This window comes from Haemaphysalis longicornis, unplaced genomic scaffold (assembly GCF_048455015.1).
Source record: "Haemaphysalis longicornis isolate Haplotype H1 unplaced genomic scaffold, Haemaphysalis longicornis Haplotype H1 scaffold_12, whole genome shotgun sequence".
Lineage (NCBI taxonomy): Eukaryota > Metazoa > Arthropoda > Arachnida > Ixodida > Ixodidae > Haemaphysalis > Haemaphysalis longicornis.
In genome coordinates this window covers 107,738,297-107,751,870 of record NW_027526225.1, presented here as the reverse complement: position 1 = coordinate 107,751,870, position 13,574 = coordinate 107,738,297, and the positions used below count along the sequence as shown (strand labels likewise).

Sequence of the window (13,574 nt, the reverse complement as noted above, 5' to 3'; positions counted from 1 at the left end):
CGGTGAATGCTGGAGATTTTTTTTTTTTTTGCCAATCTTGGCCAGTCTCCCTAAGTCGGTATGCTCGGCTTGACAAAAGTGCGCCGGGGACGCTGGGCGGCCCCCGCGAGCCAGGAACACACGAGCGCTCTCCATTTTCGCGCGCGCGCCCAAGCACTCGGCATCTTCTTTGTTTTTTCCACTGTCGGGCAGTCACCGCGAGGCACGCGCTCACGTGCGCACGACATTTTCGTGCTATTTTTAACGGCGGGCACAAGAAATAACGATTTGCTAAACAGCTTCGCTGTTAAAAAAGTCGTCGGCGCCTTCACAACCATCACTAGAAGAATGCGATTCTACAGGTTGGTCTTTCTGCCTTTTTTTTTTTGTAAATTTTAACGGTAAATGTCAATGCGGGTAATAGACTCCGTGCAATGATAGACCTTCGCGAGGAAAATAGGCCCGAGCTAACGTTACACACTTAAGATAATTTCTTTAGCGTTCGGTCGGCGAAACATTGATTTGATTGATTGATTATAGGGTTTAACGCGCCGACGCAACGCAGGCGATGAGGCGCGCCGTAGTGGAGGGCTCCGGATTAATTTCGACCACCTGGGGATCTTTAACGTGCGCCGAAATCTCGTACACACGGGCGTTTTTGCTTTTCGCCTCCATCAGAAAAGCGGCCGCCGCGGCCGGGAATCGAACCCGCCACCGTCCTGTAGTGAAGGACCGATCCCTAATGATGATAATGGTAGGTGGGGAACCCATTCATATGGTGGCACCATTGAGAATAAGGCAGCTGCCACGGAAAGAGAGAGAGAGAGAGACATGCGTCGCCGATGTTCTCGTGCCTCTTTGCTTGCGATGACTTTCATAGTTGTAGATTAAATTACGCTTGCTTGAGTCCCTTTCAACTCTACGAGAGAAAAGTGCTATTTCCTGCTCTTTGAAGGCTAGCTTGATGAGGGTTGATTTTTAATTGCGCAAGGCCTACATGGGCCTTTTACTAAGCAAAAATTGGAGATTTTCTTAATCCCTGCCGTATGAATGAGTTTGTTCACGGCTTGACATTTCAGTGGCTTCCAGGCAACTGTGGTGTTTGTTCCAAGAAATGAGAAGGCAGATGAAGCAAGGGGCCTTGAACTGCATAATATGAGGACGGTCTTCTTCGGCAAGCATGATGCATCATCTATCACGAAGGCACTTCTTCTAATTGAGCGGAACCGTCTCTGGTCTCTTCCAGAGCACCATTGTGCCTTCATGCGCTACATAGACCTTGAGCTCAAGATTAAGCTACCAGAGTGACTTCCGCGCCGACTAGAAACTGTGTACCACAGATTACGCCTCAATGCAGCGCTTACGAAAATATACCTGTTTTGACTTGGCGCAAACTTCAATCCTTACTGTGATAACTGCGGATCGCCGGAAACCGTGGAACACGTACTGTTAGAATGTCCCGCTTAGATCCTCGCAAGATGCCGTTTGGTGCAGGAGATCGAGCACCTACGCCCAGGACCAATCAGCCTAAAAGTGATCCTTGGCCCCTGGCACACCCGTTCAGCACAACGCAAAGCACTAATGGCGTTATTTGAATACCTGGACGAGATCGGCGCACTGAACTGATTTAAAATACTAGTGAGATCGGGATGTTCATCGAACTGTTCCCACAAACTCCGTGATGTCTGCTTTTTATTACTTCTTTTCTCCTCTTTCTTCTCTCCTGTTATCTACAGGGCCTTTCCTACCCTCCCCTACCCATTACCCCGTCGAATATCATGTTGGTATATGATTCTGGCAAACCTCTCGGCTTCTTTCTCCAATAAAGAGCTTTCTCTCTATGTGTCTCTCTCTCTTCACAACTGTGTTTGAAAATTTCATCACAGCCAGCCTCCTGTGGGCATCCCACGTTAAGAAGCATCCTGCATCCTTCCAGCATCGGCTGGCTTATGCTTTTTAGCCGGTAAAACAGCCGCGTTCCAGGCTGCGCGTCTTGAGATATGGGTCGCTACTGGAGCCAGGCGAACGCAGTTGGAATAGCTTATAAAAAACGAGCCCAATGGAGCATGCATTGATGCGCCAGCCGCTAGACCGGTGGTTGCTTCCCGTTTCCGGTTTTTGCTTTATTTCTTCTTGTTTTTCGAGGGAGGGGGTGGATATCGTCACTGCGCATATCGGCAGCGGAAATACTGAATGCTGGCGGAAACCCGAAATGTAAAACACGAGCTCTTCAATACAATCAAAAAGATTAATTTTCTTGGAAGCCCGAGCCGCCTTGTTATCGAATCGAGAAAGGTAGGGAAAAGTAAATAAAACAAAAAAAAAAGAGGGTGGAGGTGGAGGGAGCAGGGTGTGAGAGAATTATAGCCTTCGTTCGGCTTACCTTACCTAAAACAAAGAGCTCAGGAACAAAAGCTATTGAACACAAGGACGGTCAAGGAAACAACCTAGATACTGCATCCCCGCAGTGAACACCCGTCAGTTATTTTTTTTGCACCTAATTCGAATCGTAAGCAAATCATGACTCTCGTCCGTGCTACATCGTACGGTTACAAGGAAAATGCAACTACAGTTGCACAGTGAACACACCACCGAAGTACAAATAAAAGAAGACAAAAGGGAGAACAGCTTCACCAACGAACGGATCGGTTCAGGGGAACCAATTTTATGATTTCTCTTGTAAATGACAATCTTACATCTTAGCTGTTACATCAATAAGCAGTCGAAAATGCTGCTTGGACTCTTGCAACCAAGCAGGGTGAATAACATCGCCACCGAAGAAAACGGGACAAAACAATGTTGTCTTACCCGCTTGAGTTTACTTGTTCTTCGCTCTCCTTTTTACAATGAGGCAATATCTAATGAGGCAATATCTACTAAGCGTTGTGTCCTAATCCCCTTCATCGATATCCTCTCTGATAGGCCAGTTTGTTGGTGATAAGGAGAACATAAAAAATATTGGGGGAACGAAGTGTTTACTTTCGCAACTGAGAAAAGTGAATGAGAAAAGAAAAACGCAAGCCTAAAAAATGTCCACCGCCGTTGAAGCACCGGTGTTCATTTCGAAGGAGGAGACGTAGGCGGGAGAAGAGCATAGAAGAGACAAATCGAGCTAAAAATAAACACAAATAGAGGGCTGAAATGGAGAGCGAGATGGAAGGCGACGACCAGGAGGTTCATCTCAGGAAACAGACCGCCTCCACCGACGGTCGCTTCCCCTTCATAATCGAGTTCTCGGAGCAAGGTCAAGTTCGTCCAACCAGTCGGCGCTCCACGACCGTTGCGTGATTCCAAGGCTGCTCTTTCTTCTCGCCAACTCCTGTCTCCTCCGGCGTCCAGGTGAAGCGCATTAAGCAAAAAAGAGACAACCAACCGGGCCTGAAAGGCACAAGCCATCAGACGGCGAGTGCGTCGGCTTCGAGAGCGAACAACCCGTACCTGGCCGGATGAGAGAGAAGTGAGGCGGGAGAGAGAGAAAGAGAGAGAGCGAACCGTATCCTCTCGCTCTCTCACTCTCTCTTTCTGCTTCCTTCCGAGGAAGGGCGGAGGACCCTAACCTACCGGTTTGCCTCCCCTCCCAAAAATGCAGCCGGTACGCCCCAGCGGGGAGTCGTGTTCGGTTTCCAAAGAAAAAAACATAAAACTGCCGACAGTCGAGTACTTTGCTTCGAGAAACAGGGTAATTTAGATAACTTCTCAGGTTATATTCTTTCGGAGAGATAGTGGTAGAATAAAACTCAGTCAAATGGAATTACCGGTACAGGCTTCATAACATGCTTCAGAGATCGCGTCACAAACATTGTCGAGTTCTGAGGACGAGACCCCGAAACTCTCACTAATGCCTGTCTGGCACTGATTCTACGGCAGCGTGTATCATCGTTTCGTGTTTCCAGCGCAGCGAACACTTCACAATATTTAGAAAGAGGAATAACGCAATAGTTGCGACTTCCCCGCTTTTTTTTTTTTGTTCCAGCACTCCTTTCCAGGCGCTCGTTAACAAACACGTTTCAGACAGGGATATTGGGTTCAGGTGGTTTGGGCTTAATTTTTGCGTTGCTGTAAAACTATCCCCCGCGGTCATGACTGCCACTTTCACACTACACGTGCTGTATGATGCTTACAAGCGTTCGCAGTGCTTGCATTCAAACAAAACGCGTTATTGGCTTACGGGCACTGACAGTGTCCATAGCACACCCAAAATACTAGCAAGAAATCACAGCATGATTAACAAAGTCATTCCTCTATTACAAAACATCCCGCGGTGCACCTACTTACCCGAATATTCCTTTCAAAGCAATGCCTCTCCTTCATTGCTTTTCCAACAGGAGCCACATTTAGCGAGGTCCTCATACTAAAACTGCGCGCTTCGAAACTTCAGCAACAAGACAGCGACGAGGGAATCTTCCAAAGGAACGGAACTGGCACCTTCATCACCCGCACAAACTGACCGGCGTACTCTTCCTTGTAGCTCTACAAACACAGAGCAACACGCACCACACTACGTCAACGAGCTCCCCGATGCCGGAACCAACACAAAACGACTTGACGCGCGCACTGCAGTGCAGTCAGGTGTAAGAAACCAGGCGACAATAAACGGCTCAGCAGAACTGCAGACGACAACGCTATCACTCCACGATCAACCTCGTCCGAGATGACTCCAAGTTTTACGGAGGTGTGAACACGTTTTGGCGTCAGTATTCGACCGCACACGACGTTTCAGTGTCACGACAGACTGGCCGGCGTCACAGCGCTTTCCAAACAACGGTGCATGCGAAGCCGACAGGCAGACGATCCGGCGCAACCGGCCGAAAATTTCGGCAGGAGCCAAGTGGTTCGCCGGACCGGGCTCCTCTTTTTCGCACGCCCCTCGCGCACGATGACGGTGCAACCATGCAACCTCCTCCTCCTCTTCCGTCTCCTCCTTTCCCTCGTTCATCGGTTTTTCTCTCACTCGGGGATGAGCGACCCGGCAGATGCGGGATTCGGATGGTGAGGCAAGAGAGAGGAGGTTCCACGTCCGGGAGGTATCGCCATCTCTCGGCATTGCTTGTACATAGGCGCGACGATTCATCAGGACCCCGGTCAGCGGTCTGCGGGCCTTGGGATGTTGCTGCTTAGCTTGACAGATGGCGAAAAAGAGGCAAAAAATACGTTTCAGTCACACTACATTGAACCGGTATTCCCAGGGTCGTGGGTTCGTGTCCCACACAGGACCGCAGGTTTTGCCCAGCTTATTGGTTTCACAAACATGGAAAAAAAATCAATTATCGTACCGGCATTTCTAAGGTGGTGGGTTAGGGTCCGGCGCGGGGAGCTATTTTTCTCCAGTTGCTTTCTTTCAACTAACTAAAACATATTTCAAGAAACACGCACACAAACACAAAAACACACACACTCGCACGAACAAGAACTAAATAACTCGGGTTGAGCTTCGTTCCGCCCATTTAAACGTGCTGGGGTAGACGTTCGTGTGCGAAAGTAGTTTGAAAAAGAGCGCGATAAAAAAAAAAATAAGGAAAGCAACGGCCCTCGTTTGCCGTGCGCGTGAAACCCTCGGGGAATGAGGAGTGTGTTTCGTCTCTTGGGGATGCGAAAGTCAGAACATGTCAAGGAGAATCTGAGCCGGAACGACAGCAGTCGCGGTGCCATCCGACCCCAATTCCGCACCCGAGAAATTGCTTAAGAAGAATGTATATTCTTTCCGAGGAGATCTTCAAAAAAACACACCCAAGAAAGAAACCTTAAGGCACGATTGCAACGTCTTTGTCAAAAGTAGGGGTCCACGCGTAATTATGTGTTCTACTGGGAGCGAGGTCATATAATAGAACGGTAGGGGAAAAAGAAACCCTAGGGAAACTTTTCAAAAGTTAGTTCATTATGTGAACGGGGAAGTTCAGTGCTTAAAATACAGCCTCCGGGGACGGAGACAGGTCCTTCTAATGACTGACTTCTCGCCTGGCTCTATGGTTAGAAGGAACGACAGCCGGTGAGAAAAGGGATTAAATTGTACATGCCTAAATAAATGCGAGAGAGATTTAAGATGCGAGAGGGGCTCCGTGGTTTTGTCTGACCAAAACATCGTACACAAAAAGTGGTCGTCTGTTGTTCTTAATTCCCTGTCCCCTGATTAAATGCGAAGTCAGCGCTCTACTTCAAATTGCGGCTGCCGGTTTCCTTGAACTTCCTTGGTAATTGAATCGCCTTGCGATCATGAAGCTTAACCATAATAAATTGAAAGTAGGCCTGTTGCACACTCTGTTTAAGGCTACAGACTTATTTTTATGAATATGTTACGGGGAACCTGTGCTTCCTGTTATGATGTCGGAATGCGTGGGGGGCCCTTCGCATTGAGTTGGGACTGAACGCGAAGAGACCTAACGCGAAAAAAAAAAAAAAAATAGTGCAACGTGCATTTGGTGTAGGTCATAGGTCTATGTAGGTGATGTAGGTAATGTTGGTGATGGATAGGTGATAGGTCTTAATTTGTGAAAGTTTGAAGAAAATTGAAAATGGCCTTTGTTAAATTGGCTTTCAAAATATACCAGAATGCGGCAGCTAGGTGCAGTAGAGTGCGTTTTTGATATTGAACCGCCTTGGTCACATAAACTAAAATTGGCACAAAGATTGAACAAGAATGGAAGAATAATACTAAAGAATTTGAACTATCTAGCTTGTTTAGATGCAGAAAAAAAGGCTCCACATTTCGCCAGTTAAAAAAAAAAATTCCTATCTGGAAATATTTTTAAAACAAATTCGCTCTGTGCGCCAAACAAGAACACGTTAAATCATCTGAGAGTATGCAAAGTCTTCACATAAAAAGAAATAGGGCAATAGCTACGTTAGTTTTTGTTTTACAATGGCAGAAGTTTCAAATTTTCCGCGAGAAGCTCAACAGGCCAGTGACCCGAGTCGATGTTGGAATTTTTGTGAGGTGGGGAAAATTTTTTCCACAAGGTATCTGAAGATAAGTGTTTCTCGGTGCACAACAAGCTATACGTAAAATTTCCATCAGAATTAAAGAGGTCGCCTGGACACGCCTGTACCGTCACTCGTGAAAGCACCCGAAAACTATTACCGGGCGGGAATTCCATGGTCGTGGGTTCGGGTCGCACCAGGTGATAGTGTTTTTATGCAGTTTTCCTTTTCCAAACAAAAACAATGTGGGACCGGTATTTCCCGAGTGGTGGGTTCGGGACCCACCAGGGAAAGTAGAAGAAAGAAACTGGGTAAAAACAATTATTTCAAAAACCTCTTGTCTTACCGTCCTTACAATGGTTGTGGCGTCGCGTCCCACCTGGGAAGTGCTCTAGGTCTACAATTTTCCAGGTACTCCGGTTTCTACCTCTCACACATATAAAATATATATTATAATACTTGAAAACGACAAACACTCGTCTGCCGCTCATACACCCAAACGGAAACACGCACGCATGCCCCACGCGCGCCCACCCCCATACACAGGCACACATACACACACTCGAACGAACAAGCACTAAAACGTTCGCGTTGAGTTTCGTTCCGATCGACTTGTACCCCACGACAACCCATTTAAACGAGCCGAGGTAGACTATCGCGTGCGAAAGTAGTATGAAAAATAGCACGATAAATAAAATATGGAAAGAAGCGGCTCTCATTTGCCGTGCGCGGGAAACCCTCAAGGAATAAGGAGTGTGTCTCGTCTCTCAGGGATGCCAATGTCAGAACTTGTCAAGGAGAATCTCGGCCAGAACACCAGCAGTTGCAGTGCCTCTCCGACCCCCCTTCCATCCCCGAGAACTTGCTAAAGAAGAATATGTATTATTTCTCTGAGAACTTCCAAGAAATTCACCCAAGAAAGAATACATATTGCACGACTGCTACGTCTGTGTCAAAGGTAAGGGTCTACGCATAATTGTGCGGCCTACTGGGAGCGACGTCATAAAATTGAACGGGAGAAAAAAAAAATGAAACTTTCAGAAAGTTGCTTCATTATCTGAACGGGAAAGTTCCATGCTTAAAATAGAGCCTGAGGGGACAGAGACGGGGCTTCTTAATGACTTACTTCTCGCCTGGTGCCCTGGTTTGAAGACACTGGCAAAAGCTGGCGAGAAAAAGGGTTCAATTTCCCCTCCCTGAATAAACGCTAGGAAATTTATGACGTGAGAGGTGCTCTGTGGTTTAGTGTGAGAAAAAGAGTGTACCCAAAAGCTTTCTTCCGGTGTTCTCCTATTCCAGGAGTCCAGAGGAATCTAGAGACTCGTAGAAGCCCTAGAAGTCGAGAGACTCCTGTGAAAATTGAGACAATTTCTATTTTAGAAGGTTGCCTAATTACTCCTAGGAGAGAATCTGTCAAAAAAGAAAGATTTCAACCAACCTCTGACGCTCATATGGTAGTGGAAAATATAGAATTCAGTTCGACAATGATAGCTAGCTCCTTTGCAACCAAGCTGTTAAAACGGCACAGTCAAAGGGTGAGTCACATCACGTAAGCTGTTCCATCCATCGGCGTACGGAAATTCGTCGCAGAACTTCAGACAAAAGGGTGCTTCATCAAAAAGTTTATTTCATTCGCGCTGAATGCACTGGAATAGGAAGACGTAGTGCGGGCAGCGGCAATAGCACGATTAAGTGCTTTGTCTTGGTATTTTGCACGGAAGTTAAGCATCCGATGTTAGAAAAAACTGAAACCTCGCTTTGAATGACGTATAGGGCGTAAAAGATTATGTATTCAGAATCGGCAGAGTAGTTAAACAGTCCATCCTACCTGAACCTTCTTTATAGCTGGATTTTGGGAATTCCTGCACCCTGGTTCGGTACGTATACCAAAATCAGTTTGATCAGCTATAAACCGTTTAACCAAAAAAGATCGAGTTGAAGAAAATCAGTGCTTCCAAAAATCTTCGCTTCAGTTTTGTAAAGGTACGTGGTTCTGGTGTAAAATTAAAAAATTAGAGGAAAAGGACATAGCTCTGCATGGATAAACGCGTAAAGGTTCCGCAACGGGGTTAAGTTAAAGCGATTTCATTTGGATTCATTCTACGGTTACCGAGGACCGTTGCTGCCGCGAGGCCATGCCTAACGTTAACTTCAGCGGCCGAAAACTGGATGAAGCTCGGGCTGCTTTTTATTAGGTACGTAGCCGCAGTTCAAGAAAAAGAGGAATGCGTTAGAGCAACTATTTCAGTCCAATCAACCTCTGAGCTCTCCTCGAAAACACAAAGCACAAAAAGTCCAATCTGCCAGAATTATTCGTGCCTAATCTCTGAAATATACAGCCAAAATAACCTTACTTCAACGAAAGGTTGTTTCCGCTATTTTGGCAGGTTGGAGTTTTGTTCTCTCAGCTTTCGCGGTGAGCTGAAACGTTCATTGAACTAAAATAGTTACTCTTCCGCTAGTCGCTCCAGGTGTTTTTATTCGGTTTGTTCCGAGAAAACAATACACTTAAGCGCGATTACTGCGGCTTTGAGTTTTTTTGTTGAGAGCTGCCTTGCTATAGCATGTTTGGAGAACTCACATTGAGGGCGCGTATTATGTTGGCGTAAAAAATGACAAGATATTGATGCCACAGACTGTTCCAAAAATACGCAAGTTGCCATTATCTACATGAACTTGATCTTGGCACTGAGGTACGAGGACCTTGGTAGACAAACAGTGTGCATGACTTATGCCCGAACTCTGTACATTGATATTGTATATATTGTGTTTCTTTTATTGTTGCATCGTCTTCATCGCGCGTACTTTAGAGGCGGGTGGGTGACGTTGAGCGGAACAGTATAGTTTAAAGCAGCCGAACGCAGTTGTTGGCGGCGGTAGAGCCAAATTTTCTTATGTCTTGTTCTTGTTGGGGTTAGTGCCGCTCGCGATGGAGCTAGCAAGAATATTTTTCATCTTTCTTTATAGTCTGCTCTGATCTCACCTCACTACACCATCGATTTCATCAGAGGCGACTCTAAGTTTGGCGGAGGTGATTAACGCGTTTTGGCGACAGTGTTCGACCGCACACGACGTTTCAGTGTCAGGAAACACTGGCCACCGTCACAGGGCTTTCGAACCAACCCCGCATGCAAAGTCGACAGGCAGACGAGCCGGCGCAAGCACTCGAAAATTTAGGCAGGAGCGAAGTGGTTCACCGGACCGAGTTCCTCTTTTTCGCACGCACCTCGCGCACGATGACGGTGCAACCATGCAACCTCCTCCTCTCCCTAGTCATCTCCTCCTCTCCCTAGTCATCTCCTCCTCGCCCTCATTCATCGGTTTTTCTGTAACTCGGGGATGAGCGACCCGGCAGATGCGGGTGGGATTCGGATGGTGAGGCTAGAGAGAAGAGGTTTCACGTCCGGGAGGTATCGCCATCTATCGGCTCGGCCTGTCGTTAGGCGCGGCGATTCATCAGGCGCCGGGGCAGTGGAACCTTCAGCTGTTGCTGCTTAGATTAGCAGATGATAAAAAAGAGAGAAAGAAGGGTGTTTTTGCCGCACTGGCATTGGACCGGTATTCCCCAGGGTCGTGGGTTCCGGTCCCACCCGGGTAAGCATTTTTCTCCAGTTTGCTTCTTCCAAAGACAAAAATATATTTCAATAGTAGGAAACCATGAACATCTCACGCATAGACACACGCTTACGCATACACACGCATACATAGAGGCACGCACACGCGCGCACGAACACAAGCACATGCACACACACATACCCGCACATGCATACACACTCATGTGCACACGAACACCCACACACGCACACAGACACACACACCGATAGACGGGCGCGGATGCACCAAATAACTCGGGTTGAGCTGGAATAGACGAGCGCGTGGTAGAGTAGTTTGAAAAAGACGCAGTGAAAAATAACGAAAGAAACGGCGTCATTTGCAGTACTCTGGAAACCCCCAGGGAGTAAAGAGCGTGTCGAGTCTTGAAGAGACCGAAGTGGAACGTGTCAATTTGAATCTCTCCCGGAACGACAGCAGTCGCATAGCCACTTTCCCCTCCACCTTTATGAATTCGCTAAAGAAGAATACGTATTCTTTTCCCTGAGAACGTCGAATAAATCCTAACAAGAAAGACGACTTACTGCCCGATTGCTACGTTTTCGTAAAAGGTGAGACCCTACGCATAATTCTCTGGTCAGCTGGGAGCGACGACATATAAATCTACGGGATAAAAAAATGCAACTTTTAACAGCTTCCGTGCCTACCATATCGCCTACGGAAACGGAAACAGGAGGCAGGCATAGTAATGACTTGCTTTGTGCTACGGTAAAAGAATGTCGCGACAGCCTTTGGGAAAAAGGGCTCAATTTCACTTGCCTGAACAAATCCGTGAAAATTCAAGACGTGAGGGGACGTGAGTGGAGCTCCGCGGAAGATGGTACATAAAAGTGATATTGCGCTGTTCCTCTGAATGCCGTGCCTCCTGACTGAATGCGAAGACCGCGCGAAATTTAAAATCGCGGCTCCCTCGTTCGGCGTATTTCCATGGCAATTTAGTAGCCTTGTGAACATGAAGCTTAAAAATACAGTGACACCTGGTTAGCTCGAAGTAGTGAAAACCGGGAAATGATCCGAGATAAGCGTGTTTTTGAGATAAGCAAAGTTGCATGAATTGCCATAAAATATCGAATTCTTTGCAAAAAAAAAAAAAAAAAAAAAAAAAGGCGCTACTACTTACCAGCTCTTCAACAGCAGCTTCCAATCTTGCTTTTCACAAGGGTTTGAAAGAAAAAAACATTGAAGAGGCGTTCACCGATTTGGTTTTGTGGCACTGCAATTTTACTTAGCACAAAAGAACTGCGTAAAGATGATCTGCTTTGCGGTCGCACTCGGGCCTAGTAAGGAGTCATCTAGATGCTTGACGCATGCATGACCCGATCTTCCCCGCCGCAGCTCTCCAATGGGTTTTTCCCCACATGACAAACCTCTATCTTCTAGTACACTCTACCTTTGCGCATTTCTCTACTGTTACATATGACGTGACGATATGCCTCTAGGCTCAGACTTCTCGTTCGGGGAACAAATCGGCTTTGTGGTAGGCGCGTCTAACCGAGAAAAAAATCGGGGGACTTAGACTTGGCAGCGTCGCGCGAAGCTTGTGAAACGGTCCGCGGCGGCGACACTTTCGTTCCACTCTCAGTCAAGATTTCGAGATATCCGCAGTTTGGCCCAAACATACTTTGAAATAAAGGGCAAAAAATACATGGGACGTGTACTTAGCAAAATTTAGGAAATAGGAAAATTTCGACTTCTGATGTTTTGAGATATACGAGTTCGAGTTAACGAGGTAATACTGTAATGGGGTGTACATAGGCTTCTTTCCGTCTGTTCGAGGTTCTAGTCGTATTTGCCTAAAAACGTTTCGGGGCACCCATGCTTCCGGTGATGATGTCAGAATGCGTGATCGTCACTTCGCGTTGAGTTGTGAAAGCATATATGTACGGGCTTGCGGTGACGCACTGATGCGTGCAGAAAAGGTATAAAAATGGTTTAAGCGCACCTGCACACTATTTGTAACTAAATATAAAAAAAAATTGCAGGGACTTAGCTCGGCTATGCCAGGATATACGTCGCGTGAGCTAAGGCTCAGCTGGTTATTATTGTTAGGCTTCCTGGTTGTCTAGGAGTAGCTGATTATCGTGCTTACCGCTGCTAAAACGATTTCCAGTCCAGTCCAATTCACTCCAGTCCAGTCCGTTCCAGTCAAGTCCAGTCACTGCTCCTCGCGCATGCGGAGCATGGCCCTCCAAAAGCCACGCGAAGCGGCTATCAAGTGGCTCCGGCGCAGCGTGAGACTTGGCTACTGCGCAACGGAGGCGCACAGCTGGGCACGCGCTGGCGCCAGTTCGTCTGCCGTGGCTATGACGTCACTCCTTTCAAATGCGCAGACCGGCGAATGTGCAGACCCAATTTCCTACACACCCGTACTCCAACTGGATTGGATTTCCGATCCAATCCAATCCAATCCAATCCAATCCAATCCAATCCAATCCAATCCAATCCAATTCAATCCAATCCAATCCAATCCAATCCTATCGAATCCAATTCAATCCAATCCTCCTCGCACTTGCAAAGCACCGCCGTTCAAGGTCCACGCGACACTGCTCAACCTCAGCCAGTGTAGCTCACGCTACAATAATCGCAGACCTCGTAACATTCTAGCTATACGTGAGATTCAGATCACCAGCAGCATACTATGGGAGAGATGCAAACAGTATACTATACTATTGCAGTGTGCTACACTAATGGAAACAGTACACTATGATGATGATGATGATAATTGGTGATTGCTAGTGGTATCCCCTTTTTAGCGTCATCTTTCCAAAAAAAAAAACTAAATCTGTGTTTATACTCTTCGTTTGATACTAGCGCTGCTCTTAGGGCAGGCACAAAAGACATTTTTTCTGTTACTGGGGTATCTGTCCTTGGCAATATTCCCCTCTCTGCCTTAAGTCCACCAGAATTCTATCCACCCGCCGCGGTGGCTCAGTGGCTAAGGCGTTGTGCTGCTGAGCACGAGGACGCGGGTTCGACTCCCGGCCGCGGCGGCCGCTTTTCTGATAGAGTCGAAAAGTAAAAACACCCGTGTGTACGAAATTTGGCGCACGTTAAAGATCCCCAGGTGG

At 47.0% G+C, this 13,574-nt stretch overlaps 1 protein-coding gene across 20 annotated transcripts in view; it reads right to left on the bottom strand.

Moving 5' to 3' along the window:
• Positions 1–13,574, bottom strand: part of LOC144163204 (uncharacterized) — a 1,050,610-nt gene that overhangs the window by 123,463 nt on the left and 913,573 nt on the right. The window contains exon 1 of one of the 20 annotated variants that reach the window (XM_077694041.1): positions 4,255–4,659. The exons of the other annotated variants lie outside the window; for them this stretch is intronic. Within the exon in view, the coding sequence (XP_077550167.1) occupies positions 4,255–4,329 (75 nt within the window). The 5' untranslated portion in view covers positions 4,330–4,659. Of the gene's footprint in view, positions 1–4,254; positions 4,660–13,574 lie in introns of those variants that run through there. 20 annotated transcript variants of the gene reach the window in all.